This window comes from Pogonomyrmex barbatus, unplaced genomic scaffold (genome assembly GCF_055798465.1).
Source record: "Pogonomyrmex barbatus isolate J1 unplaced genomic scaffold, ASM5579846v1 scaffold17, whole genome shotgun sequence".
Classification (NCBI taxonomy): Eukaryota; Metazoa; Arthropoda; class Insecta; order Hymenoptera; family Formicidae; genus Pogonomyrmex; species Pogonomyrmex barbatus.
Window position 1 is genome coordinate 2,741,449 of NW_028297113.1, and position 24,543 is coordinate 2,765,991.

The 24,543-nt window shown below is 41.8% G+C and overlaps 1 protein-coding gene across 29 annotated transcripts in view; it reads left to right on the top strand.

Annotated features, from left to right (window-relative positions):
• trol (terribly reduced optic lobes) overlaps window positions 1-24,543 on the top strand; it is a 159,640-nt gene that overhangs the window by 65,626 nt on the left and 69,471 nt on the right. For 2 of the 29 annotated variants that reach the window (XM_089074609.1, XM_089074611.1), the window contains exon 1: window positions 7,439-8,636. The exons of 25 other annotated variants lie outside the window; for them this stretch is intronic. In XM_089074609.1, coding sequence (XP_088930735.1) covers window positions 8,525-8,636 — 112 coding nt within the window. In that variant the 5' untranslated portion in view covers window positions 7,439-8,524. Of the gene's footprint in view, window positions 1-3,862; window positions 4,469-5,460; window positions 6,895-7,438; window positions 8,637-24,543 lie in introns of those variants that run through there. 2 more of the 29 variants (XM_089074607.1, XM_089074608.1) reach the window with 2 other exon arrangements.

The window sequence follows — 24,543 nt, forward strand, 5'->3', positions numbered from 1 at the left end:
ATTTATTCTTAAGCTATTAATAAACGTTGCGCGATAACGCCATATGCAGATGCTAGTCTATATTTTATAAACCAAAATTGAAACTGTTAGAGAAGTTTTAATCTAAAATACATATACCTATCGATTTTAGAAACTAATAATATCTTGCCGTGTTACGTCCTTATATATTCGTCTGAATACGTTACGCCTCCACTCGGTCGTTCGTTGATTATAATTAAAGGAGCTTTTCTCGCGAATGCGAGAACGAGCAGAGTCGTCACGGTGTCGTTTGAACATGAAAGCAGGGTTTGCTTTTATCAACGGCGGCGGCTCGCTCGCTTTTTAGAATTCATTTTCGGCTTTAAGCTTCATTTCGCGCGCGCGAGAATTAAGCGCGCCGAGGGGCGGCAGCGAGAGCAGCGGGTGGTTGGAGGACAAACAGCAGATTGGTAGGCGTTACCGTGGCACCTCGTACACTTAAGGTCCACTCGTAACAAACGAACAGCACCAACGACAAACAGTCGGTGTATATGTACGTGCAAGGTACAGTACGCTGCAACAATATTCCTCGAAGGTTCGCCCACACCGGACATTCTGTTCCCCGTATTAATCGAACCTTACCTTTGCCAATACCCTTTGATATTGCAATCGCCATCGTAGATAAGGGCTATCGAAGCATCGCGTAAAAAAAAGTTGTAAAGTAAAAGTTGTGGGCTCTTCCCTTTCCTTCCGCCATCCTTTTCACTCTTCTTTACCTCACGTCACATTTAAAAATCGTTATTAAAGATAATTTGGACCTGTAATTTATAAAAAAAGTAACGAAACTAAATAATGCTAAATAATAATAAGTAAACGAAATAATAAAAAGATGGAAAATGTTTCTAACTCTATGCTCATTGTAGACACTGGTCTAACTCCATTAATTTTACTTAGCTTTAATATATAAAATTGCAGTTGAATAATCAAGTCAGTTTACTCGCACATTGAAATTATTTAAAAAAAAAAAAAAAAGTTTTTCTTCGTAAAAAATTTAAATTTAAATTGATACGCGTGAATAACGATAATATTTTACGCGCGGTTTTTACCCGTTTTGCCGTTTTGGCGATCGATTTTCTTTAATTCCATTCGATGAATAAAAGATGCGCGCCAGTTTAAATGCGATTTGAGGACGTTAAGGATTACTCGCTCTCTCGCTCGCTCTTTTGAATTGTCAAAACCCAGATTTCGTCGCGGCTCAGAGAGCGCTGACTCTTGGACAGTATTATCCCAATGCATCGTAGCCACGTGTACGTGTACGTGTACGTGTATGTGTGCGTCGCACACGGACGCGCGAACACAGCCGCGGTTATTTCGCGGCGTTCGCGTGCACGCGCCGTTGCTCGTTGCAATTCAGACCCCCTTTTTTGTAATTTACGACAATACGTACGCGGTCGAGAGAATTACGACGCGAGCAGGCGGCGTTGGCGCTCTGGATTTGTTTAATCGTCCCTGAGTAGAACGAAAATTCTGCCCGCGCGACCTGCATAGAACCCGCCCGAACCCGAAAGTAATTTTCGTACGTGGGGGTGGGGATGCAGAATGCACCCTCCCCCGGTGGCGGCTGCTAGAGGCGGCCGAACGATTCGAACTCTCGCGAACTACCCGGTCGCATAACGAGAAATTCATTTCGCCTTAAAGGAAGATGCGACCCCCGGCATACCGGAAGCGATCGCGAAAAAATTATAGGGTGACAAATGGGACGTCTTCCGAAAACATCCAAATGTTTTTAAACGCCAAAAATTTCTCCAAAATAGATTTTGATCCTCAAAGAGGAGGGAAACGTGATAGTGTTTCGTGCCATAGAAATTATTTCTAGCGTTGTATATTATGATAATAAAGAAATATGTTGCATGCTGAAATAACTTGCACAGTGATATCATATGATCATTGTTAAAATGACATATTTAAAGAGGAAATGAAATAAAAAAGTAATTTGTAATATTTAACTGTAGTCTATTTATCAAATGTGAAATATGTTGCGATAGTCGAAAATATATTTAACAGCGACATGACCGCAAAATTAAACATTTTTGAATTGTGAAAAAAAGTGTAAATAAAAATTAAATTGTGCATGACGTCATGCACAATTTAATTTTTATTTTTCGAGTCTAAACTGATTTTTAACATTATATTTAATAAGATAAATTATTGGATTTTTATAAAAGAAATCTAAGGTATTATCCATTTCAGTAATATATTCTCTTTTATATGGATAAAATAATTTTACTGAAGTATCTAAAAATTTAATCAAGATGTACATTATACATTAAAACAATATATTGTGCCATCAAAATTATTAATATAAATAGAATGTTTAAGCATGATGTATGTAACAAAACTTTTGTCATTCTGTCAATCAATTGAAACATTTTGTATAAATGTTTTAATGATTTAATAAACTTATTTTCAGATCTATAACTGGTGAGATACAGATACTTCTACAAAATTGATTTTTTCCTGTAATTAAAATCGACTTTTTATTCAATTCTCTTCAATTTCAATAATCTAACTAACTATATCAAATTATCCGTTGTTTTTTCACATTTATTTCGACTGCCAAATAAAACAAAAGATGAATGAAGATCGTGATTCATTCACAAAATGAGTCATTTTTAAAATCTTGTCGACTAAGTGGGTGGTTGCATCAACCTTTGCACCCGCATCTTCTTCAACCCCATCTTTACAATTTTCGTACTAGATGGCTCGGTTTATTGTCCCGATTACGGAAAATAGATATATAAATCAGGCTGTCGTCGGCGGTCGATCGTTTATCTTAGGACTGAAGAATCCAAGACGGCAAGTCGGAAAATCGAGAGCACTTTTCGATTCCGCGCTGCTCGTTCCGCCTGCCTTATCCCATCTCTCAAGAGTCGAGAGATTCTAACTGTTATGCTAACGCGAGTTTGATAATCCGTGGTTCGTCATGCACGGGGTGCCGGGGGGATCGTGCCAAGGCTCTACATCCTCCGGCCAAAGCCAAGGAACAGGAACGTAGAACACGCTCTTCCTCGGGACCGGGACCCAACCTCGCCCTCCTCCTCCTCCTCCTCCTCCTCCTCCTCCTTCCGCCAAGTTGAAAAAGTCCATTAATATGAAAATGCGATATAAGATAGGTTTGAATAAACATGCGCCGTCCCTTTCTTCCGCGACGTGTCTACATCGTGTCGCGAGCACATTTCGCCCTCGCCGCCGTCTCCCTCCTCCCTCCACCCTCGCATTCTCCCCGTCGTCGACGTCGTCGCCGTCGTCACCGTCGTTGCGCACGTCGACACGTCGACCGTCCGGACGCGCACAGACCCGTGTGATTCTAAAGTTATTTTATTTAAAGTTTTATAATTCGCCGCGAACCGAACGTGTTGGCCGACTTGTCAACCCCGCGCGCCACATTTCGCCGATCTTCATCTCGGTATGCATCATTGTACTTTTGCAAGCTACGTAGAAATCCGACGGTTAATATATTGCGAATCTAGTTATCGATAACGGATGACGTGAGACACGCGTCTAATTAATTTACCAATATAAATATACTGATAATTGAAGCGTGACACATCTTCGTCTTCGATATTAAATGGTTCATATTTTGTGGCTGCATTTTTAGTTCGATCAACGAAACGATTTTCAAATATTTTTTGAACAAAACGTGAAGCATGTTCACGATACGCCAATATTTATTTTGTCATGTAAATTGTAAAAACCAATCGCCAACGATATCCTTGCTGCCCAAACGTATAAACGAATAAACGTCTCTAGACTATCGGTCCACGTAAAAAAAAAAAAAAAAAAAAAAAAGACAACACCACGCAATTTTTATCTCCTTTCGATTTCAATTCTTTTGGACATACTTAATGATTTATTTGTCGTAAATATCCAGTTTCTCGAATGACGGGCGACTTATCGCCCTCTGACGCGTAATTTGACATCGTCGACTTTAGGAGCTGCGTAAACTCGAACAACTGATGAGAATAAAAGGGGGAGAGGGTTAAGCGAGATCGGAGAGAAGTTCATCTGCGGGTTCATCTCGCGGACGGCTCGGCGCCGACTCTCCGCACAGGATGGGCGACGTCGAGCGGCGCCGAGCGAGCGGCGGAAACTGCCGAGAGATCGGAGCGCGCCAAAGGGTCGGCATGAGGCCGTGTCGGCCGCCCGCGTGATTGCCATTACGCCACGGAGCCGCGGTACCTGCAAGACCTCCCACGCTTCTCTCGGCCGACAGTTACTCGCTCGGAACACGACGGGTCGGCCGCGCTCCTAGTCCGCCGCGCTCCTAGTCCGGTCCGGTGCGCGCTTGCGACAGTATCGCGGAGGATCGCAATTCCGCCGCGTCGATCATTTTCCGGCGGCGCCGCACTTCGAGCGGGAGAATTTCGCGAAAGGGGAGACCGCGAGAGAAGAAAATAAGGGAAAAGAAATAGCCGAGAGAGTTCGCGAGTTGAATTTACCGGAGCCGGTGGTATGAGTCCGAAATTGACAGATACACCCATCTGACACCCACCTCGAGCAAAATTCCCCCCCCCCCCCCCTCCACGCGTTTTTCGCCAAAAGTCGCGATCCCGTTGTCCCGTGTGGTGCGCTTCCTGCGCTCGAATGCGCCGCTGAATTGAATTAAACTGCGGGTTGTTCGGATAGGATGGGATTTACGCTGATTATTAAGCTGATAAAGCAGTTGTTCGTCGGTGCGATATGTAATTGCGATAATCGTGTGAGTTTGGCACAAGGGTGAGAGCTCGATCTGTCGTTCTATGCGTCTGTCAGTCACGTTCAAAGGTCCGAAGAAAATTATATGTAGGATATTCGATTCTCTATGTGTATTGTTCGCCTTTCGTAATTTGTAACTCGGCGTAAGCCGTGTATATCCCGGGAACAGCTAATTCAGGTGTCACCGTAGATATTTTAAATATACTTGTCGTCATTCATCCCGAGTTAACAATATTTTCTTATCCGTTTCGAATTAGCTCCTTTATTTGTTTTGGCTGACTACACTCGATCCCTTCGACTTCGATCCTTAGCTTCTATCGGTCTATTCATAAACGCGGTGTCGCGTTACAAAATTCATTCGGCTTAATCTACATCTCTACTTCCGTTCTTGGTACTATCGAATTTTTTTTCGCTAACTTAAGATAAAAAATGTATTCTGATAATAACATTCTAGTTATAAAAGACGATGAAATTAAAATCACAAGATCAAGATAACATCTATACGTTGAACTTTTAACAACGGCACCTTGAGTGAACATATAAACGATTTCCTTAATTTAATATTATTTATTTATATTTATATATTATATTTATTTTATTTTATTTATTATATTTATTTTTTTTTTAATAAAATAATTTTTCATTTTAGAAAATTTTATTACGTAAAAGTGAGAATTATTAATTGTACAAATAAATACGAAACAATATCGTTAAATTGCAATTTAAAGATTTGATAAATTATTTCTATATTTTATTGTATTTCTTATTCCGAAAAGTTTCCGAGCGATAGTTTTCGTACGGAACCCTTCGATGCATAGGCATGTTCCTGAATTTATGACGTCTATTTCATCGTTTCATATATATTTAAACATCTCTTCGATGCTCGTGCTTTACGAAGGGTGGAAAAGTGCAGCCCGCATTTGTGAAGCGTGTCGCTTGCGTGTCGGAAAGTCGGCTAATCCTTCGTCCAAAATTATCTGCGTCGAAGAAGAGAGTCGAAAGAAACGAATATATTTAGCCTTTTCACTTTTTGCTTCTTTCACCTTTTCTTTGCTCAAACGAGCATCGATAGGCCTCTCGCGCGTATTCCTTCAAAATCACAGTGACCTGCGCGCTTTCTCTCTTTCTCTCTTTCGCAGTCTTTATCGAACGGCACACATTTAATCGTAAATCCGTTCCAAAGGGTTGCATCTTTTTATATATGGTTTACATAAGGAGGAGGAAGAAAACAATGAAGTGCGAGAGCAAAAGCCATCGCCGGTGAACTCGGCGTTGTCGCACGCTGATGCACCGTAGAAGGAGAAAGGGGGAAAGGGGGAGGCGCGCGTTCGAAGAGAGAAAAAAAAATACAAAATAGCTTAGTGCCTCCCACGCTTCTGCCGTTGACAGTGGCGGTGGGGTGTCCTATACTCGGATGGTTCTTCCTTCGGTCTATGACGACTAAAGGCATGTCAGTTCGCCAGATTCGGTCAGCGCGACGTCTTCATTCCGTCTTGACCATAGTGATCGAAAGAGAGAGAGAGAGAGAGAGAGAGAGAAAGAGCTTGATCATCCGTTTCCGGAGACCGCCGTCGAGAAGTCGTAGGTAGTTCCTTCTCCTCGGGTCGATGGCAACAAAGTAACATTTTTAATTAGCGAAGAAGTCGTGCCGTCTAATAATGTCCCCCTAGCCGGGTCGATTCGCCGGCGCCCCGGTTATTTTCGACGCCCGCAAATTTCGATCGTCGCGCCCGAAAGACTTTCGTGATCACGGTTACGTTTCCCCCGAGCTGGACCCCGTAACTTGTTTTGCTCGAGGTGCAAAGTGCGTTTCGACGGGAAGCCAGGAAAGTACCTTTCCCAAACGAGCGCGAGGCTCGTGCATAATGTATCTACCGTGTACGGTCGGGCGATTTGTAAAGGTTGAAGTTAAGCCGCTGTCTGTCAGATATATTCGTCCTCTTCTTTAGTCTTTAGATAGGCGAATTCGCGTAATTTCTAACAGCTTGTATAATTTCCCTTTACGATCTCGGCGTATAAATCCGGGGCCGGGATTGACGCGCGTCGTAAAGTGCGGGGTTACGAGCTTCGTGGAAAACGTTGTCATCCAGTTTCTAATCCATCGAGGTTTCTTTACATCCGAAATTAAATTGCGGAGTAATGCAGGGCACGGAGTCCGAAAAAATCTCATTTGCGACTCAAGTAAGAGCGAACATGAGTTTCCCCGAGTAAATCCCTTCCAAGGCACGTAACGAAAGTCTAGCATGCATCTTCGCGACGTGCTTTTACGCACGGTACTTCGCCGCCAATACGAAAGCGCGATCGCGAAAAGTACCGGTCCGCCTTCTCTCGCATTATAATCAAGATAATGGCAAATTTTAACGAACAATTTAAATCGTATAATAAGACCTAGCGTGTAAAAAAAACTATTATCTTTTACTAAGAGCTTATTAAAACTGCGCTGTTCTTTTCTATCGTATTAAATATTAAAAAATGAAATATATTCAAAGTTGAAATTTAAGTATTCTCGAAAATAGCGAGATATTGGATATATATATATATATATATATATTTTTTTTTAATAATAAGATAAAGATATTTAGCGGAGGAGAAGAGAGAAACGTGAAAACATTTTCATTCCCGATAACACGATACGATTGGCGGTTAATTGCAATTGAGAATCTATAAGAATCGATCATGGATAACGTGAGAAATATTAACGATATTGTAAAATAGGGAAGGATGGAAAGTGGAAGGAAAACGAGTGACACAATAGAGAGACCGCGACAGCGCCGACAATGCAACGGGAAGCGAGATTGAAGACCGTAGCTGGCGTGCATCAAACTCAACGGCGGCGGGCCGTCATTCAGAAAATAATTAAAAATAATTGAAAAACACAGCACGTCGTGGTGGCGTACGGCCATTGTCTGTTTACCGGGACGCACAATTTCCTCGGCTTTTACCGCAACCGCGCCGTGCAATCCGGCTTAATCCGCGCGAACAAATACTGAATTGTGAGTCGCCGCGCGAAAAGGATAGAAAAGAGGTAGATGGAGTAAGAAAAACATCCGTGTGAGATACTACGTAAATCGCGAGACGAGATCGTACGATTCGGACTCGACGGAATGAGAAAAAAGTGTAATTGCGCGCGCGCGCGTTAAAGAACACTTCGCGTCTTCCTCCTTCGCTTTCTTCAACCTTCTTCATCGCGGATAATGACAATCATTGACTATGCGGGATTTTCCAAAAGTTCTCGGGGTTATAATTTTGAACATTTCAATCGAACTCGCGGGGGGGGTTTTTCGTCGACGATAAATTAAACTCGCTCAAAACGAACGTAAATAATGAATCGGAAGTTAAGCCCGAGATAAAAAATACGGCTCTTCCGCGGAGAGATTCGTGTTGCGGAGAATCGTGACACCGGCAGAAAAACTTTTCTCAACTTTTTTACAATCTATCTTCGTCGCGTGCCTCCAACATTCCGTTCGGAGACGAGACGAGACGAGACGAGACTTTGCGGTTCCCGTCCGTCGTTTCCCTGCCGTATTCGGTGCCATCGTCGGTATACGGTAGCGAGGCAAAGTTCCCCGCGGAAACGTCGGGGGAAGGTGCTTTCCGCCGTGATCGGGCACGTACAAGTCAATTAACTTTTGCAATCATATTTAGTTCCCGAGAGTACACAACGTCGCTCTCCTCCGTGGCGTCCAGGAGAGACGGACGCGCTCCCGAGGCGAAACCGGAAGCCATTCGAGTTTCGTTTCTGCACGAGAGGCAGCGCGCGCGAAATCGTGTTCGCGGCAAATGAATCGCTCGTAAACGATCGACAAGTGAAATGGGACCACCGGCGACGAGACCACTCCTGCCGATCCTTTTGCTCCTGCTGGCTCTAACACGACCGAACCTCGCGCAGAGGCATAGAGCCCCGTATCGACCACACAACCGAGGTAAATAATACGAATCTCTTTCAGAAATCCTTTCCATTAAACTAACCGTCTTAAGCTCGGCAACGGTGATCGTATCGCGACACTGAAGTAAAAAAGAATTCTCTTTTTTTTTTTTTTTTTCACGAGGGAACTCTACGAGGGACGAATTACGAGTTTAAACTTTTTCTCGCTACTTTCAACGGTCCATTTCGTGTAACATCGGTGTAATGCAAATGTCTCCACACCTGGCGACGTGCCGCCATTGCCGAGCTTAATGCGTTAAGTATTAAAACACTCGTATTTTAATCTTTCAAGTCCGTAATTTTTCTTGTCTGCTGGTAATAGCTAATAATTTCCATGAATGAGACGTAATCTTCTTGCAAAAGGGCAAGATCGATCAGCGATATCTTATAATGGAGAAAAGATACGCGTTAAAAGTATCCTCTCTTATACACGACTAAGAAATTGTTCATTCTATTCGCAATCAGTGCGGATCTGTGTCAGTAAGAGCCCATTACCGCTCAAGTTCACGAATCAAGTGAATAGCATTGTTTTAAGCGATTACACAATTTTTTCCGGCATTTCCACCTCTCTCCTTCTTTCCCTTTCTGTTTGCTTTTACAGCGTGTCACCTTTACTTTTTTCTTTCCCTGTTCCACCCAGGTAGACCTCCCTCGCGCTTTCTTCCTTCCTCGTTCCCCACTAGTCTCTTTCGCGCCATAGCGTTGGCGTTTAATTGCATGATGTCGGGTACACGATGTATTTTTAGGATAAATCTCACAATGTTTTCGTTCACACGAGAAAAGCGCGGGACTACATTGCGGAAAGCGAGGGGGGAAAAAGAAGAGGAAATAACACGAAAAGTCTTTTGCACGTAGTGGATAATACAGTAGCGTTCAAATATCATTCTCCAAATGAAACAATTGCCCGGCTTGTATTCTCATAAATCCGGCATTTCCTCTACTTTGAGTGCGTATTACGTTTTACGTGTGCACAATATGTCATCAAGCTTTAAATATCTGATGTACAAATATGCATTTACTCGTAATAGGCAGGACGTTTATATATTATATATTCTATATTTTTAAAAGACGTCTATATTTTTAAAAGACCCTTACACATTACGTATAATTAAGAAATAGAGTACGAATATTTTTTTTAGATGGCTGGAAATTTTTATATAGTATAATTTTTTTTATATAGTATAATTTTTATATAAGTTTGAAAATTTGATATCTATTGCAAATAATGTGCAAATTTGTTTATGATTTTGAACAATAATTAAATTTCAGTAATTATCAAAGCTTTTTTGCGTTCACGGGATGATGGGCTTACAAAAGGGCTTACATGGGCTTCATACAAAAAAATTTTAAAGTAAGAAACTATAAACGCTATTTATATGTTTTAAACAATACAATACGGGTGACGATAAAGTCACACGCGCACATAGATGCATATACACGTGTGTACACGTGGCCACTATAAAACGCACGCAATATAAAAGCTGCCCCTAGCTATCCTTTCCGCATGGGCGATGCGTTCTTTTTCCCTCCAATTTTTTTCATCTTGCTCTCCGCGTTGCTCGCTGAAAACTCGTAGTTGCACCGCATTACACCGTAGCGGTTTACGTCCCGAAATATGATATTCAGTTTAGATACACGGAGATATTAGATAGAAAAAAAACTGTTAAAAATATTAGGAGAAAAGAAAATTTCTGACATTTCGCAGAAGTCTCTTGAACGCACAAATACCGATTTTATAATAGATAGTATATTAGGATTTGACCGAATAATAAATAAACATTTTAAAATTGAAAATTATCGATAACGTATAAATTTGTTAATTTCTTAGTAATTACAAATCGAATAAAATAATGCCTATTTTTGAGTGCGTTGATAATATTCGCGTCACGAGCAGAGCCACCGATCACGAATAAAGCGAAATTGCTGTAAATTTTAATTAAAATTAAAAGAAAAAAAAGAACGACTCGTTTCGGCATTCGATTTATATATTTTTTGGAATGAACGACGGACGAGCAGATAATAATTTACCCTTAGTTAGAAAACAGAGTTGGACTTTCATAAGAAGGTACAATATGATTTCTCCGTTCTAGCTGTACGGTATTATTTGCGTTTCTGATCGCGTTGTAATAATCGACGACACGACGACGATGTCAAATTGGAGCATAAAGTGTACACGAATGTGTACACAAAGTTGAGCGCGATTACCGTGAGGGAAATGAGCCGAGAGAGAGAGAGAGAGAGAGAGAGAGAGAGAGAGAGAGAGAGAGAGAGAGAGAGAGACAGAGAGAGAGAGAACGGTCGAGGTCTGACCAGAGGGGACAAAACGCGGACGAGACTGTCTCATCGCTGCGAGAGTCGGGGGTTGCGAAGGGAGGAAGAGACTACCGCGACGGTTGGGCGAGCGTATGGGCAAGTTCGTTATTATTTATTAATACATTTACGATTGTGCGGTAAAGCAGCGGCCAGAAGTTCCGAACGCGGCAACGACCGCCCGGTACGGGCCCAGGATAATGGGCAAGAAACTCAGAAGTTCCATAACCGGCGTTAACGACGCGTTTCGTTTATGCGTCGGCGATCTCGTCGACGATGTTGCTACACTCGTTACAGTACATCTCCTAATCCCGCTCACGTCGTGGGAGAAAAGTGGGTAAAAAGAAGCGGATCCGCGCGTAAACCGCGATTATCCGCCTTGATTTCCCTACGACGACGAGTCATTTTCTGAAACAGCGATAAATTCATCCGTCTTATTGCCATTAAATCTTTCTGTATGAGGCTTATCACAGTGGAACATATTATTACCTTTACAACGTCACGCTTAAAACATATTAGATTAGCCTCTTTTAGATCACACGTCACACGTCACACTTTGAAAAAGTTTTACAATGAGCTCAAAATCGATTATTCAAAATTAAAATAGATTTCAATTTAATTTTTATTTCATTTGAATAGATTTATATATTGTGATAGTATTAATTCGATTTTATAAATTTAATTTCACTATTTAATAAAACACTTAAAAATTTTATTGTCTGAAAATTGACCGATATACTTTAAAATATAATGATTTTTTTGTTTTAAAAATATTGTTAATTTATATATCAGTTTATATAAAATTTATAACAATGCTGAGCTATTTTTTCGAAGAATCGAAATCAATTGCTGCTTACATTTCTGAATTTAACTTTTTACTATGGACCTTTATAGACAGACTACAAAATTAAATATTGTTATATTATATGTGTGATTGTAAAATGTATGATGTATTGATTAATTCGAGTGCCGATTTTATTGTACCTTTTCCTGAACTCTTGCAAAAATGTAGTAAAACTCTTTCAGCTATCTGCGTTTTAGTTTGCATAAAGACAATATACTATACGTTTTCCATCAACAATGATTTCCGTATATATTGTATTGCAAAAAAAAAAAGAACGTTTTCTGTTGATTTATTCGTCGCGCAAATAGCAGAAACGAATATCAATCAAATATACAATGTAGCATCGTGTAAATTAAGTGATTCGCACCAGAGTATGTTGTAATTTCAGCGTTAATAGAGATTTCCCTCGTGCAAATCAAAACACAGGGGATTCATTTTCAGGGCAGATTTACGGGCAGTATTAAACCCACCGTCGTCGATTTCGACAGTAAAAGTACGCAGAAAGATAGAGGCAGGCAACTTTTCGCACGTCAAAAAAAAAAAAAAAAAAAAAGAAAAAGAAATTATTACCCCCGAAAGTTATTCCCTCCCTCGCGCGGAGGAATAACTTTATAGAAGCAAAACTCGTTTCTTAAATTTATACATTGACCAGCATGTAAGGCATCATAAAAGAACCCCTGTTTTTGCGCCTCCTAATCAAAACGTGACGATCCCCCATAGCTTCTGGGGTCTAACACCTTTTTTTTTTTTTTTTTTTAATCAAAACACGCACGCACGTCGAAACTGCGAAGCCGCAACTGCATTTTTTATGAACACACACGTCTCTCGTTCATTGCGTTCTCGATCTGCACGCAACGTATTCGTAGATCGTGCTAATATTTGATCGTTCGCGGTCAGTCACGTTGGCCCAAAATCGTACACGCTTTGCTTCATTACAACATCAAGGTAGCTCACCGTTCCTTTTTTTCCATTCGCTATCTTCCATCACGTTCTCGTTTTCCGATCTCATTCCTTTCGAATTGAAAGCGACCATAAATTAATTGCACAATAATTACCAATGAATAGAAACTAATGAGTAGAAACGACTAAGATTAACATCGTGATTGTATAAAATATCGTGTCTCACACACACACACACACACACACACACACACACACACACACACACACACACACACACACACACACACACACACATACACATGTCTTTTATTTGCTATTTAATTTATAGTTAGGAATAAATGTAAAGAAAATCTTGCGCCTTATTCGCATCAAATTTTTAAGAAAAATTTCTTTCTTTGAAAATTTGATGGAAGTCTTGAAAAGTAATAAGTTGAAAAGTAAAAGAACTTCTCTTATAAGCTACGATAATGTAAATAAAGTAGCAAGAATTTATAATCAGTTTTACGATCGTAAATGGCTCTGGGGAGTGGAAGGTAAAAAAGAAAAAAATTTTGGTAAGTACAATTGAAGAATACCGATTAACATCATCTAATTAATTCAGTGATTGAATATTACTAACGACGGGCAAGTGCGGACGCAAAAAGTCCGAAAAGGCCGGCTATGGGAGATGGCATGAAAAAAATTGCATTCATTCCGTGAACCATCCGGTTATGTCGGGTGAATGTATTTAAATTCAATGAAATTCAAACAGAGAAGACATTTTGAGAGAAAAGAAAGAAAGGGTTTGCAAAAGAAATCAAACGCATGCATAAGCAAAATCGTCGTGGTTAGTCGGATTTTCTTCCGATCAATTCCGTGCAATTAAAATCTTCATGTTTCACTTATCGCGAGATTTACCCCCTCGTCCCTCCGGCGAAATGTCTCGTGCTTATTTCGCTGTCGCGCTTAATTTCGTAAAACTATGAGTCTCTAAGCAGCTTGCGACTCAAGCTGATGTCAGAATTTACGAGGGTTGAGAAAACTTTGTGTTTCTCTAATATATCGTACATAATTCGAGCAAGAACAAGCTGCACACTTCGCTGCTGGCAGCGGAAAGTGGCTAATAGTAAGAACTTTATCTTCTTGAATGAGGATGTTAAAAACGCGAGTAAACACATATATTTTTCGTATGCGTTTGTTTGCCGTCGCTAAAATTTATCTGTTATATTTAGTAGAAATAATAATCTTTCAAAAGTGAATTAAAAAAACGTCGCCGCAAATGTTGGCCGTCGAATACGTTTGGGCGATCGGTTCACCAAAGCGCGCCGGTGGCTGCCTGTGTTCTCTCGGACCGGTTCACTCGAACGATCTTCGATAGTTTTGCGACGAAATCCAAAACAATTTTGTCCTTATCTGTAAATGAGAATACGGCGTCTCGGTAGCTTCGGCTCGAGCGAGGATATACACGCGAAATGCATAGGAGGCACAAAAGGATGTCTGATCTGCCACGTTATTTGCATTGAGAGGACCAACTTAAATGGTTTTCAGACTCGTTAATGTTCCCGAGAAGCAATGGCGAGACGTTGTAAACTCTATTCTCGTCTTTCTCGAATGCCCTTTTGACTGAACAGTATCGAAGTCGAAGCGCCAGCGTATCCGAGCCGTTTATTTCGAAAATTGTGTAAATCGTAATGTTAAATGCGATACGAATGTGAAATGTAATACGGATGCAAATTAATGCGATTTAACGATTCTGATACGATCATTAAATTAAAATGTTAACCGCAGCGTTATATCGAAATAAGCGACTTGATTGATTAACGGATGATTTTATAGAGATGTTTTTTCTTTTAACATCATGCACCGTTATTATTTTCGTTGTTTCTGCTAGATTTGTTTTTTAAAATAATGATAAACAGTAATTTCAATATACGTATATTTGAATATTATTGTTACCATTGGTATCAACCATTTAGCATTTCGTGAGAAGAGCGTTAAATAAATTATATTATTATTGAATTAAAAAATTATCTCTGCCTGAGATTATCTTAACCTGGTCTATTTTAATTATACAAATCTGTGTCACGATGTGTCAAATCAAACTTGTATATTTAATATTAACGCTATTGTTAGATGTTTTTTGTTTTTCTAGTGATGTGGAAGCATAAAATGCATGACGACAAAACAAGCATGGCAAAATCGAGAAATTGTTTTTATCAGATAAAAAGTTAGTTGTGCGGTTCGTTTACTTATATTCTTGGTTAAAATTAGAATAGAATTTGTCTGACATTCGCATAGAGAAGTTTTTGTCTTGTATTCAATTTTTACAATTCAATTCAAAATCTATTCGAGATATGAACACCCTTCGAATAGCAGTACACCCTTTAATCGCTCTTAATCGCCCTCGGAACGATCCGGATCGTCTCGATCCGAAAGGACTAAACTCTTCTCGATTTATGAGCGACGTCGTTCAGCCTCACCTCTCGACGAAAGGGTCGGGGACGAGAAAATCGCGAGGGCGCCGATAATTAATGCCATAAATCCGTGGCCCCCGCGCGAGGATCTTCGATCCATCGATTTCGCGCGGGGTGCCGTCAAGCGGTCGCGCAACCCTCTTCTCGAGGGTGCAGCGCGAGGCTACAAGCATCGTCGGTCGGAAATGGCCGCCGACTATGACGTAGCACTTCCGGCCCAACAGGAGAACATAGCGGAGTACACACACACTCGAGATCGCGAGATCGTCCGATATCGAGCGGCTTGAACGATTCGATAGCCCGTGCGAGCTACGCGATGCTTATTCACCCGAGCGTGTTTCTTTGCCTCGGTATCGATGGCTTCCTGTCGTGGCGGTGTTCGGTGTTCACCCCGTAACTATTAATTCCTCGGATAGAGACAACGTTAGCAGGTTCCTGGATAAATATTTTTACCGCAGCACCCGACACTTTTTCGAGCGCCGTTTTTACACCGCTCTTCATGCAACGGTAGTTCCTTCTTTTTAAGCCGTAAACGAAAAAAAGGGCTATCGAATGACTGATTACTAAGGTTGAACGATTAGCTTTTAGAAAACCGTGATCCGATAGTATTAGAAGCATAATAAATTTTACAACGTGATATTTGCTAAATATGACCGTTAAAAAGAATCGCTGTAAGAGACTTTCTTTCCGATTTATTAAATATTTTTCATAAATATTATTATACCTCACTTTTATATAGATAATATTGATATCTAGGTAATATTGAGTAAAAACAAAGATAAGGCATAAAATAAAAAGTAATAAAAATAAGTGGAGAAATATTTACAAGAATAAATACGAATGACGCAAAGATTCGAAAGGTATTAAAAGACCATCTAAAAGACCATCTAAAATTTAAAATGCTCTTGAATGTCTTTATGAAGTCTTTCAGATTCACTTATCGTCTGAAATCTTATTATCAACATAGTTGTTGATTATCACCCAGTGAAAATTGCGTGATAAACGTAGTTGATTGCGGCGACCGTCGGAGAAAATCGCGCACGAAAAGCTGCCGTGATCTAGGAAAAAAAATGTCGGAAATATATCCACCATGGTGGAACGACGTTTTCCTCCGTGGAGATATTTGCTCTCGGGACTTATTAGATTTGAGGCTGCCTTTCGCGTCCCTCGAAGTAAACATGCTTTACCAGGGGCACACACGCGTAGCCGCGGCTTTCTACCAACCCCCCTGTAGTCTATCAAATTCCTTAGTTCCTTCTCTTCCTTTCGTCGTCTTTCTTCTGCTTCTTTCTCTTTCAGAGGTCGAGGTACGATCCCGAAGAAAGTGTAATGAGCAGGAAAAGTGCCGATCACAAGATTATTTTTTTCTCTTCGCCGATTTGTACAGAATCTTTTATTTTTATCGTTTAGAAATAGAAAAGTTTTGATAAACTAAAAAAAGGTGACAAAAATTTCTCATAAAAATATTCTCTGTAATCTCTTCAAAATCTGGAAAAAAATTATCTCGATGTACGATAACAGGATATTCCAGCACGATATCTTATGTGCTATTATATCGTGTGCGGAATAATAAAAATAAACTGTTAAAAATATGAGAAAACTAGTTTAGAGAGAAAAAGTCTTTTTTATCGAAATATCCTTGTCAATTATTTGTTAGCTGAAGTAAAGTTTTTTTTTTTCTTTTTTCTTACGTTAAGAATATAATACCGAAATGAAACTTTAACTAGCTGTTCAGATTTTCTTAAAAACTTCAATATATTAAATGCAATCGATTTTAATCTTATATTCAGTAAGATAAGCGCGTGCATATAATTTTTTATCTTATAATATTAAAATATCTGAGGAGAAGGAAGTACAGATGTGTGTCACGATGTATCATTGATCCGCGTCACACGCTGATTCATAATTTTCAAGAAATTTTCACAAATCTTCAAGTGATTCAACTCGAAACTCGCCGATATCGCTCGTTAAGCTATTTTAAATTAGCTTCACACATTGTGCGTGGAAGCATTTATATCTTTCGTTACCGCGCGTCATCAACTGCGGCTAATAAATGGCGATTGTATGCTCAACCGAGTCTCGTGCAATCGTATAAGTTACGATATTTACAAGAGACATAGACAAGGAGCGGCCGCCGACCCAATGATTTACTTCTCCGTACTCATTGGATGAATGGATCTGCGAAAAATCTTGTCATCGCGGAACTTTGCGCGCGGCACGCTTAGATCATGCGCCTCTTCATTCGATTTAGTACACGGCATATGATTACGTAACTCGAATTAATGCGGTTAAGAAGGAAAAAGATAAATTTGTTTCGTATTTGGTAACACGCTCTTTTAATTATTTATATCTCGTACATAATTTATTAAATTTATTAAATAAACGCGCGCACATCGATTCATTTACAAATTGTAATATCTTGTTAATATTGATATTAATAGAAGTAAATAGCTCTAATGGATCCGAATCTGATGAAACAATAATCAATCCGCGTGTAATTCGGGATAATGTTTTATAATCTTTAATTAGTGGTTAACGCTAAATAATCTAATTCACCTCTTCGACGGGCAGAATCCGAAATATTTTTTCGAGCGACTTTTGAGCCCGACAGTACGACTGCCACGAAGGCCGGATTATATACAAGCGCGATCACGTTGAAAGGCGTGCAACGAAGGCGAGACGACGACGACGACGACGACGACGACGACGACGACGCGTGTCGTACGCACCGAGACGGTAAATAGTGGACGCCCGATACCGCGGGACCCGTGTGACGGCACAATAAATTATTCGTCTACGTTCACCTTGGCGTTCACGTTGCTCGCCTGCCAGGCTAATGCATATTGGAACGGCATATTGCTCGTAGGTGCGTGCACCGAAGCGCCCGAGTTACGGTTTAAGATGTTTCTCCCGTGATGTAATCGACGGCGCATCTTTATCCGACGTTCCGCTCCTCCCCTCCCCCTCCTCCCCCCTCCCCTACCTCTCCCGTTGCCATATCGGCATTCCCCACGCCTTTGACTCGCCCCGTTCGCCATTCCACCGGCGTGCCGGACCGCGGAGAGATCCGCACTCGAAATCACGGGGCATTATTAAGGGAGCCCTTCATTTATTCACATCCCTTTGATTCCCTTAGATCTGGAAAGCATTTTACGCTACATTTATTATTCGCGGATTTGTGAAAATTTCAGTATTACCCTGACGATTTCTCTCTCTCTCTCTCTCTCTCTCTCTCTCTCGCTCTCTCTTTCTCTCTTCCATTTATCGATAACTTTGATCTCGATTTTTATTATACATCTCGTATCTTGCCCGTGTCAGATTGATTATCCGTAACGTTATGTGCCGAGTGGCGCGTGGTACGCTTTTATTACGGATTAATACGCGTAAAAAGTGCTTTTAGTGCGGCGGAACTAAAATCATTGGCGGAGCGTTGCGGCTGACGCGCGCGCGAGCTTCCTCTTTTATCGCAGATTCGCTCGAAGGCCTTGAGCGATTCGTTCGCGTTCTCGCGCGAGATACAGCGGGTGCCTATGCGCTTCCGGTCGAGGGAGATGGAAATAGATCTGACAAAGAGCCACGCGGGGATAAGAATTGCATTTGGCTTCCGCGGCACGCGGGAGCTATCAACCGAAATTCTTAGCTTGATGAGTTTATCCTTGCCGCCAATCCTCCGTTTATTCTTGATTCGGTAATGCAGTTTCGTCCGCGCACTTGGAGAGCGTAATGAATATTTTATTGGACAATCGTTTCTTCCATTAATAAAAACACGAATGCACAATGTCTTCTTAACACAATCACTCGTTTTGCTCGATTTAGAAGAATGTGTTATTTAATTGACTACGTTTATATTTTAAATTACCGGCAAAACGTTTCATTAAAACTCTAACGGCTATATTTTATTTTTTATTATCGACTAATGAAGACTTAGTTAAATTGAAACGTAGTAGCATAACATTAAATATACATACTCGTATACATTTAACAAAAAATTACATCTTGTTTGCTCATTTATTGGTCTTCGCATTCTCTCTTCATTTTTTTCTATTTAGTTTTATATTTAGTTTTATTACAAATTTATCATGCAAATTATCTCTTTATTGCTCATCCGCATATAAAAATTGTCTCTGCAAGTTATTACAGTTCATCATAACCACCGGCTTTAGAAATTCACGAAAGCATGTTTAAAAGCCGTAAATTGCCGAAAATATATAGATCACGTTTAGGCAAGTGTCTAAATTATTTACGGCCACCGCCAATGAAGTCATCGATCGGGAATGGTCATGCGAAATATCCACAAAGGGCCGATGACATCACTGTGTACAGCAACGAGAGAGAGAGAGAGAGAAAATAGATGAGAGAACTATGCCGCGATTATAAGTGGAAACGATTGTTGGCCGCAACACCGCCGTAAAAGACAGACGGCAAGATGTACGGCGCGAAGGTGGCGTCACGCATGTGAATGATAGCCCAATAATCATAAGTTTCAAACGGTTGCATAAGCGATCAAGAGTGCGCCAGATCGCACGAGATCGCTTCCCGGAATCACGAGGCGTTAAGCGTTAGATTTTGTGGCACCCGTCGAACTCCCACGCACACGGGTTTGCTATCACCCACGTCCCGATCTCACCTGGTCGTCACCGGCGCGATTTATCGACGGTGGACGACGGGGGGGGGGAGGGTGTCAACGGCGACGAGACTGGGCCATTCGTAGCCCACAAAGATCGGTGGCGCAATCCTAAATTTACCGAGGCTCTCGCTCCGTTCGAGACTATAACACAAAGTTGGGAAACGTGCTTAAGATCCGTTGGTGAGTGCACCCGATCCTAAACGAACGTCCGAAATTTAAACAGGAGAGACTTGAAAACGGTGTTACTTGTGGGTGTAGAAAAACAAATAGTTAGAAAACAAGAAGGCCCGAACAGTATTTTGTAAACGAGCGAATTTTGGGTATTATAAACCTGGAACCCCTTGGCTCTGATTTTCTTAATTGCCAACCGCAAAAGTCACTCCGAAAGAGTTCAACGCGAGTAAGCAGGATTGGTTGGTAATGAGACGCTTCCCAGAGCTGGCGCTTCGCACGGAATATACGACAGTCCATATTTTCTTACAATGACATTGATACAGTATGTCGCTGGTAAAAACCGGTCGACCAGCTAAAAGTTTCACGACATAATGGATTATCGGCAGAACGGCGCGCGTAACCAAATATTTGCATGATCCTTATTTGGTTGACTGTCGATACCATCCGTAAATTTTTCAGGGTGCGCTATACACGTTGCTATTTAAGTATTTAACAGCGAGAATCGATGCGTGAAGTGAGATGGTTGGGTATACAGCGTTACATAAAGTATAATGCGTTACATAAATTGCAAACGCAAATATCGCTGGAAAATTCTTTCATTCGATTATATCCGTTGTACATTTTCGGTGGCACACGTTTTCGAGTTCGATGGCTCCGAGAGACAATCAAAATAGAAATCCAAATTTATTATCGCGACTCTTCGCATAATTAATTTCAATAATTAATTTCTGCTCGTTTAAGATAACTTTATTATCCTATCTAATTCTTAATTAGATCCGTGGCGAAGGAACGTAACGAGATTGCCAATCTTTGTTTTCCACTGATCTGCGAGTCACGCTTTTCGAGTGAGCCAATTTCTAACATTGACACAGAATTCGTAATGGCGTTATCGAGGTCGCCTTGTTTTTTTTTTTTTTTTTTTTTTTATCTTTTTAAGGAACATAACGATCCTCCCACATGTGCCCGCCCTCGCATAGCCTCTTGGAAAAGTCACGTCGCGTCGAACGCTCGTCGGTTCACCGAGGACGTTTGTCCGGCGATCGTGAAATTTATTAATTCGCCCTCTCATCCGGAGGCGACAAATCAAGTTTTCAAGAAACAAGGCAACCACTCGATTAACCGCCGGCCTACAAAGCGCTCGCTGGCGCGTTTCAATTTCGAATCGCAGGCGCGTCGCGGCCGCGCCGCTCGATTGAACGAGAAGCATCTCGCCTAGCTCGCGGGCATCGGCGAGATTGAGCGGATTTCCAATTCATACGATATCGCATTTTAATTAAATACAATTGGATCATGAATAGATTTAATTATGAATACTTGACAGCCGACGTAATACGGTTTACGTATGCGTATGAATAATAGAAATGTGCGCTGCGGAGAGCGCATCCGCGGCGTTCGCTCGCGCTCTCTCGGCTTGCGCGCGCTGGGGCGTTAGATCGTGCGCGGATTGATTTATCCCGTGAGCGAGAATTCTAAAATCGCCGAACTCGTCAGCGACGCTAAAAGCAGCTACGGCCGCTGTATTATACGGATCGGATCCCGGCGATCGGGCACCAACGGGCGCGTTACGCGAGACATGATGTCATGTATTTTCCGTGATGTGCATCGCGATTTCTCGCGATGAACTCACCGGGTTGGAACCCGCCGCGCGCGGTGACACAAGCCGCGACGCACGCGTGCACGCGCGTTAACTTGGTCATTTACACGCCACAGATGTGGCGAAAAAAAAAGGGGAGAGAGAGAGAGAGAGAGAGAGAGAGAGAAGGTAAAAGGGAAAGAGGCGTGGAGCGACGCGGCGCGCAACCGGTGGAAGTGCATTTTACGCGAGGTGATGCATTTATCGACGCGCTGACAATGTGGGATCGCGCTACCTTTACCTCCTCGCATTCTCGCGTCTGTGACGCGTGAGTTAAGCGAGATTAATTACGCCCGGTCGCGTACCGAAGGTCGAAAAACGTGCGCCTCGAGGTCGGTATCGTGAGCAATACCGGGGCGATTTATATCGGGGCAGGTAATCTGTAATTTGTATCGCTATCGGTAATCGTAAAAGCGTATCGTGACGGGGTTCTCTCGCGCGCGTTGAGAGAAATCTACTTCCCAGATTAATCGAAAAATTTCACCATGCGAACGTGGGACATTCAGGGACATTCCCCGGGAATCCTCTCGACGCGAAGTTTCAATAATTTAATGCGACGGCAAACTGCGGCCTTCTATTTTTCTTAATTAACCGATGCGTGCGCCGCGGAGCATCGTGTATTTATTACGGTACGATGAAAAATTACATGTCGATACGCCTATTAATATTTGAGCGTATTACAACCACTGTCGAATAAAATTCTCCGTCTGCGAGTAAATTATTTAGAAGCGTGCAATTTGCATAAGCAGCCACGTCGTATCGGTAACAGAGTGTGACCGTGCTCCGACGACGATAATGAGGGAATAGTCCGTTTAAATTAGCCGCACTTCGTAAAAGCAACGTAAAATGTGTCAAGGATGCATCGAGAAATTAACGGCTGCAAACTTAACTCGTGCAACTCCATTTTCGGATCGCAGAAATTCTTTAAAGAATCACTTAACGTTATCTAAACGCGATGATTAATGCACGAGATCGTGATATAAGAGCGCAACGTGAAGAGACAACTTAGAATTTTGTGTTGCGGGAAAGAGACAGAGAGACGAATCTCGCGCGATCTTGATAAAAGATTTTGTCAACATTTATTATTACGTTTGCCAAGGAAAAAGTGAAGAAAACGTGTCACACATCATAAGTTAGAGTTGTAATAAGTTTCGAGTAAAATTCTACTACTTCCCCGATCAAAACTGCCAAAAAAAGCTTTGCAGTACAAGATTGAAGAATGATCGTTATCAACGTGTTACGCGTTAAATAACCGCACGGACGTGTTGAATATTCCTGACGCCGCGCGATTTTTCCCAGCCAGCCGGACAGCCTAAATCTTCCGTCCGTCGATTTATACGTCCGGCAAATTCGTGCCCATGACGAAGGGTCACTAGGGCTGGCCGATAGAGTTTGACGTAACTACGATGTCCGGCGTTCGACCGTGTTTCGACGACGATATGATAACCGGCCCAACAGCCTCCCCCCCTCTCCCTCATCTCTCTCATCTCTCTCTTCCTCTCTCTCTCCCTCTCTCTCTCTCTCTCTCTCTCTCTCTCTCTCTCTCTCTCTCTCTCTCTCTCTCTCGTTCTCCCTGCCCGCCCACGAGTGCCGTAAATAACGGACCAGGTAAAACGAATTGTCGATAAATAAATGTTCGGGTCGTGTATACGTGTCACGTTGTGGACCGACGAGCCCCGGCGATCGTTATTTCATAACCGTTGCGCGCTATCGTTTTCCAACCTGGCCATTCGGGCCGCCGCCTCCTCTTTGCCGCCATTTATTTGATAACTGACGGACGGCCGCGTATTCTGTCTCAGAATCGTATTTAGAATTCGTCTGGCACGTCCGATCCGTCGCGCCTTCCCCCGCCCCCCTCCCCCCCGACGCTTGTTCTACCTGCCCTCCGCGTTTGTCTAATCCAACGATCGATCGACTTTTTAAACTGTCAATATGGCGAGGTCAATAAACCGGACAACTCGCCGTTCTTCCGTTACACGTGCGGGCTCCGGCGATTCGGGTCACCCCATAGATTTAGTATCGCGTAATCTGCCGGATTTCCTATAAATCTTTTGAATCAAAATGTTTTAAAATGTTCTACTGGCGACAGAATGGTTATCTCAAATTGTGTGCGACATGTTGTAAGTTTTAATCGCGTTAACGGATACAAAGATCTGATAAAATGATCGATGTAATAAACAATCTTATTCGCTTTAATAACTTATATAATAAGTATCACCAAAAAGTCCCTTTTTTTTCATGTATTAACCCGTTTTTTCATTTGTTTTATTACTATATAAAAATTCTTGAAAATATTATCAAAATATTTGCTAATGCAAGTTGAATGATTCAAATCACTCGTAAAACACGGCGGATCTTCGTGCCAAAGAATACCGGACCGAAATGGATACCGGCGGCTGTATTTCTATATCTCATAGCCCATAATTTTCAACCTATATCTCCGGTTAGTCATATCGTAAATACGTTTGGACGTAATCGTAAAAATTTTACCGGTCGCGCGCTTTTTGCAAGCTACAGGCTTGAGATGAGAGAACTAATAGGGGGGGGGGGGGAGGGAGGAGGGGGTCTGAACAAATCGGTCCAAAATTCAGAAGGAATACGAGTCTCGAAGAAGAAAGGGAGGAAATGATTCGTTGAAAAATTTTGGTCGGCAAAAGTAGTAGTCCTCGTCACGCGGATTTTCAGTCCTTTTTTTTTCTTTACGAGCGTGGCAACGAGTAAAGAGCTGCACTCTCTCTCCGTGGCTCCGTCCCGCGGCGAATATCTTGCCCCCTCGTCCGGAGATACCGGAGTCACGTGATATCTCTTTATCTGCATTCCAGGTATCCTTATTCGCATATTTCATACGACGCATCAGCTTTTACTGCACTCGTCGCACACCGCGAGGCCCCTGCATCTACCGCCGAGTTTGCGACGCTGAACGCCGCCGCCGCCGCCATATAGGGCGGCAAGAAATTAAAT